Below are 5,873 nucleotides of genomic sequence, written 5' to 3' on the forward strand. Positions count from 1 at the left end.
GATGTGTACAAATATACAGAGATGTGTACAAATATACACACATGTGTACAAATATACAGAGATGTATACAAATATACAGAGATGTATACAAATATACAGAGATGTATACAAATATACAGACATGTAAACAAATATACAGACATGTAAACAAATATACAGACGTGTACAAATATACAGACGTGTACAAATATACAGACATGTGTACAAATATACAGACATGTGTACAAGTTTACAGAGATGTGTACAAGTTTACAGAGATGTGTACAAGTTTACAGAGATGTGTACAAGTTTACAGAGATGTGTACAAATATACAGAGATGTATACAAATATACAGACATGTGTACAAGTTTACAGAGATGTGTACAAATATACAGAGATGTATACAAATATACAGAGATGTGTACAAATATACAGAGATGTGTACAAATATACAGAGATGTATACAAATATACAGAGATGTGTACAAATATACAGACATGTAAACAAATATACAGACATGTGTACAAATATACAGACGTGTACAAATATAAAGAGATGTGTACAAATATACAGACATGTACACAAATATACAGACATGTACACAAATATACAGAGATGTGTACAAATATACAGACATGTATACAAATATACAGAGATGTATACAAATATACAGACGTGTACAAATATACAGACATGTATACAGATATACAGACATGTATACAAATATACAGAGGTGTGTACAAATATACAGAGATGTATACAAATATACAGCGATGTATACAAATATACAGAGTAGATGCATTATAGACTTCAAGGGTCACCACTGTAACATTTCCAGATGTTTGGATGGAAAAGGAGCAGCAGACCCGTGCCGCTCCGTCTCTCTGAGCTCCGTTTGTGTTTCTGGCTCCAGGTCTGGCCTGGATGGTGATTCCCAGAACCTGGGCTCACGTGTCTCTTGGAGGTCTGGACTTCCAGAGCTGGAGGCTGTTCGTGATGCTGTGCTCCGTTCCCAGCCTCACCTCGGCCCTCGTCTTCAAGCTGGTCATGCCGGAGAGCCCCAAGTTCCTCATGGAGGTGCAGAAACGGAGCGGTCGGCTCTCGTCGGCCTCCTGACACGCCTGACTCCCGTTTCCTGTCTGTTTCAGAGCGGTCAGGAAGAAGAGGCCGTCCGTGTTTTTAAACAGATGTTTGAGATGAACGTGAAGGGAACTGAAAAGGCTTTTCCGGTACGCAGCCAGTTTCTCACGGTTTATACGTCCTGTTACTGATGTTTGGAAGAAACATAAGAGACTCAGAAGCAACAGGAAGTACTCCTGAAATAAGATGAAGACGTCTGATGTTTCTGTGTCCTTGAACTTCACTTGACCCAACGCCGACTCTCATCTGGATCTTTTTGTGAAGGAGTTCGGTTTGCGTACGAGCTCCAAGCGGAGAGGGGAGCGGGAGGACGTCAGAGCTCCGGGTTCACGGAGAGAACGCCTCATGATCGCTTTAAAAAAGGTAACGTTGTGAAAGTTCTGCTCCATCCAAAACGGACCTTCAAGGTTTTTTTAATTAACGACGCACTAACGTCGCCTTTTTATTTACGCTGCAATGCATTCTGGGTAAATGACGCAGACGGGTTGCTCCGGTGTGAGCTCCGTTCAGCTCGAACATTAATTTTGGACGTTGAGTCTTAAGTTGAACCAGGACACAGAGCCAAAGTTGTTAAATCCTGAGCGGATCGGCTGTTATACTTGGAAACGTGCTCGTTGCAGTAGATGAGTTACCGTATTTTCCGCCGTACACGTCGCACCGCCCTATAAGTCACATCCGTCCAAATATGTCTAATAAAGTGGAAAATAAAACCATAAATAAGTCGCATCTATTACACATCACCGCTGACAATCTGGAAACATGGTGTTGTGCCAAAAATCGATTGGCTGCCAATCGGTGGCCGCGGGAGCGTGCACGAGAGGATTTTAACAAGAATTTAATAAGTTCAACACCTAAAAACAATTATTTGTTTGCTCGACTTTATAATAAATGTGTGTCTCGGTTGAACTTTTACTTAATAAATGCACTTTAACGGTCAAATCGGCTGCATTTCACCGGGACGGTGCAGCAAAATGAAGCTGATTGGTCGGTTGCTCCAGGCGATCTGGACGAAGGTGGCAGGCTATGGCAAGCCGATTGTGTCGCTAATAGCCACTTTTACCTATTACATGATACAACGGCATGCCATACTACTCGAGTGCCATCTAGCGGCTGAAAATGGTAGTGTTCGATATTTTCAGTCAGAACGAATGAAAACGGTCGTATCTCGACCAAACGTTGGTTTAAAAATATGGGAAAAAAAAAATCCATAAATACGTCGCTTCGGTGTAAAAGTCGCAGGGCAAGTAAATTATGCAAAAAAACTGCGACTTATAGGCCGAAAAATACGGTAAATATGGAGGTGAATGACCAGCAACGTCTTGTAAATGAATAAACCAATGAATTTCAGGACGAGTGTGAAGAGAAGCCATTTAACCAGAGAGTGGAGACAATGATTTGATCTTTAAGGAGCATTTGTAACAAAACCAATAGAGGGATAAACTGTCCAGCTTACGAAGGACACACACACACACACACACACACACATTCCTTGTTAAGTCCAGAAAAACACTCGTCTCCAAAACTACAAACGTTCACTGTTCAACTCCCTCAGTGACGGGGACACAGGCCCAGTTAATTTATGAGCGCTGAACAAGGACCTTTCCTTTCTTTGTTGTTGTCCTTGCAGGGCCTGGAGCCCATCCAGCAGATCTTCAGAGGTCCCTTCAGAGTCAGAAGTGCTGCTCTGCTCGTCGTCTTCTACTGCATCTCCTTTGGGTGAGGAACCTCATGTCTGTCCTGACGCTTCGTTTGTCTCCCCCCCACCCCCCACCCCCCGACACGCTCGAGATAATTTAACGAAACACTCAGAGCGTCGTGCGCTTTTAATCACAGCAGCTTCAAGGTCAAGGTCAAATATTCCAGCAGGTCTTTGCGGTCACAGCGGTCTCGACAGCTGGAGAGGATTTATTTTACAATCGTTATCGTCCCGTGTGTCTCGTGTTCGTGAACGCGGCGTCATAATCTTTATCTGTCTCTCTGAGCGAGAAGCAGAGTCCTGCGGGTCACCGTGACAAAACCACACGCACATTTGAAACGTTCAGCCCCGTCAGTAGCTGCGCACCAGATGGTTCCTGAGATATTTTGCTAACAGGCAAAACACCTTCATCTTTTAGTGGTGGGTGACCTCAGTCGTTTTGAACAGAGCTGCCCTGCTGCTACACCTTATCTCGTGTGTGTGTGTGTGTGTGTGTGTAGTTACTACGGCCTGTGGATGTGGTTTCCCGAGCTCTTCACCAGAGTGGAAGGCGGCGGCTCTCCCTGCGCCAACGTGTCCCTCCCGTCTCCCGTCCACAACCAAAGCTGTGACCCAGTGAAGACCGCAGGTGTGTTCTCCGAACTCGTTTCGGTTCTTTTCCTTCCCGGACCCCAAACAAGCGTTTCCACACGGAGCTGGTGTCGTGCGTGACGGGAAGTGTTGACTCCTGAAATGGAACAAGTTTTTACGGCCGGGGGGCAAACGTTGGTAACTTTGCCTTAAAGCTCATTTTGGAGTAATTTACTGAGTTCTTACTGCTGTGGTTCCTGATCCAGGAAGTTTTATGATAAACATCTGAATGGTGTTCGTGTTTTTTAGTAAGTCACACGAGCTGCTTTATTTTTTACAGATCAAATAATTACAAGTCAGAAATCATTTCCCCATGAACTGTATGTAGATTTGAGTTGTTCCTGCTTCTACAGGTGACATGTCCCCCACAGCATGCTGGGTCCGTGTGTAACCTGAGCCCGTCTCGTTGTTTGTGTCCTCACCTGACAGTGTACATGGAGGGCTTCATCGTCGCTGCGTCCAACCTCCCAGGAAACGTCCTCACCGTCCTCATCATGGACAGCACCGGAGGAAAAGTGTTGCTTTGTGAGTCTGCTCGCCCTGCAGCTTCAGGTTCCTCGAGCGCCGCTGAGAAGAGCAGAGTGACGCAGGGGCGCCACCAAGGGGGGAGCCAAGGGGGGCACTGGCCCTCGAGTCCCAAGCTTTGATTAGTAGAAACTCATGAATGTAACAAGGAACACTTGAACAGTTTGGAGGTAAATCAGTGTTTCCCCTTCCGTTATACAAGTGGGGCGCACTGCCCCGTCAACAGAAGCGAACGCCCTACCTTACCCCCCCCCCCCCCCCCCCACCGTATCGACATAGTGCGGGACACAATACAAACACGTTAGCAAAGATGCTACTGACATGCCACTCCGCTAATGATTTATAAAGTGTTTACAGAGGAATTAATAATGTATCTATAAACTTCATTAGCATCTTCAGTGTTTCCTCTAGATAACTTGTCGTGGCGGGGCGCTCATCTCGTCTGTGATTTTTGTCATAGTGATGGGGGGGGGGGATAGAAGCACACGCGCCATGCGTTGTAGGTATGAACAGTTGTCAGGGGGGGGGGGGGGGTGTCAGTGTGAGGGAAGAGGCTGCCATTTCTTTTTAGCTAGCGCACCTGCATTGCAAGATGCAAGTTTAGCGTTGCACGAGTGCCGGGCGGGGGCGGCAGACGGGGCGGGGCGCTCCGCTTGTGTAATGGTAGTGGAAACGCTGATCTTTAAGAGGAGCCTTATCGTAAAGTGGAACTGGTATTTCTCACTTTTTAGTGAAAATGAGAAAAAGCCAAATGTAAGGACACGTCACCAGAACTCACTTAACTCTTAAAGCTAAAGTTTTCCAATCACCACTTTACAGGAAAAGCTTATTTAAGTTTCTGAAATTCTGTTCTGACCTTTAGTTTTGACGTGCCACCCCAGGATTTTCAGTGACCCCCACATGGCCACCCCGTTAATACATTTCTGGAGGCGCCACTGGAGTCATGTCGTCTGGCTTCCGTCGGATTCATGAGCCATTAGCGTGGAGGGACTGCTGTCCAGTGACCTACGGTGACTCACATTTTAAAAGTCCCCCCCCGTTTGTGTCGTGCAGCCGGCAGCCTGTTGATGTCCAGTCTGAGCGTCTTCCTCATCTACGTGGTTCAGACCAAAGCGCAGAGTCTGGTCCTGTCCTGCGTCTTCAGTGGAGTCTCTGTGATCGCCTGGAACGCCCTGGACGTGGTGGGAACCGAGCTGTACCCGACCCAGCTCCGGTAATCCGTCTAAACCCAACAAATAAAGCAGTAGTTCAGATCTTTAAGAGCGTGGCTCTGCGCTCCCTGAAGAAACCGTTTCTCTTTCAGGTCCTCAGCTCTGGGTTTCTTCACCGGAGTGGGCCGAGTGGCAGCCATCATGGGTAACGTCGTGTTCGGGAAGCTGGTGGACACTAACTGCACCGTCCCCATCCTGCTGGTGTCGGCCCTGCTGCTCACAGGAGGACTGGTGGCCCTGCTGCTCCCACAGACCAGACAGACGGAGCTCACGTGATCCGAGACGCTCAAGACTCTGAAACTCTAATGATTCTCATATTCATGGCGCCTCCGTGCCTTTAGACTGAAATATGAAACAACAAAAAGTTTGTCTTCCTAGACGTTTCATTAAGGGAAGCAGAAAAAGAAGTTCGCACAAGGATCAGTCTTTGCTGCAACTTTAAAATAAAATATATATATTTTTTTAAATAATCAAATCACTAATAATGAAGATAATTTTGACAATTATTGTTTTTGTTGAAAAAAAAAAGAACCAGAAAAATGTTTTGGTCGTTTACACTTTGTAATCTTGAATGTTTTAAAGGCTGATTTGCAGTAAAAATTCACATTCCACTTTTCTAAAAGCGTCTTGTTGTGACTTAAAACCGTAAAGGTCTTTATTATTATTATTTTCTTACTTTCATGTTTTCTAG

General features: G+C 45.6%; 1 protein-coding gene across 1 annotated transcript in view; it reads left to right on the plus strand.

Annotated features, from left to right (window-relative positions):
* The window catches only part of LOC119415917 (synaptic vesicle glycoprotein 2B), a 22,060-nt gene extending 16,600 nt beyond the window's left edge, over nucleotides 1-5,460 (plus strand). The window contains exons 3-10 of the mRNA XM_037683086.1: nucleotides 894-1,057; nucleotides 1,129-1,209; nucleotides 1,385-1,483; nucleotides 2,748-2,836; nucleotides 3,317-3,444; nucleotides 3,876-3,971; nucleotides 5,025-5,184; nucleotides 5,275-5,460. Of these exons, the coding sequence (XP_037539014.1) occupies nucleotides 894-1,057; nucleotides 1,129-1,209; nucleotides 1,385-1,483; nucleotides 2,748-2,836; nucleotides 3,317-3,444; nucleotides 3,876-3,971; nucleotides 5,025-5,184; nucleotides 5,275-5,458 (1,001 nt within the window). The 3' untranslated portion in view covers nucleotides 5,459-5,460. The remainder of the gene's footprint in view (nucleotides 1-893; nucleotides 1,058-1,128; nucleotides 1,210-1,384; nucleotides 1,484-2,747; nucleotides 2,837-3,316; nucleotides 3,445-3,875; nucleotides 3,972-5,024; nucleotides 5,185-5,274) is intronic.
* The last annotated feature ends 413 nt before the right edge of the window (nucleotides 5,461-5,873 follow it).

Source organism: Nematolebias whitei, chromosome 10, assembly GCF_014905685.2.
Source record: "Nematolebias whitei isolate Nwh7 chromosome 10, NemWhi1, whole genome shotgun sequence".
NCBI classification, from domain to species: Eukaryota; Metazoa; Chordata; class Actinopteri; order Cyprinodontiformes; family Rivulidae; genus Nematolebias; species Nematolebias whitei.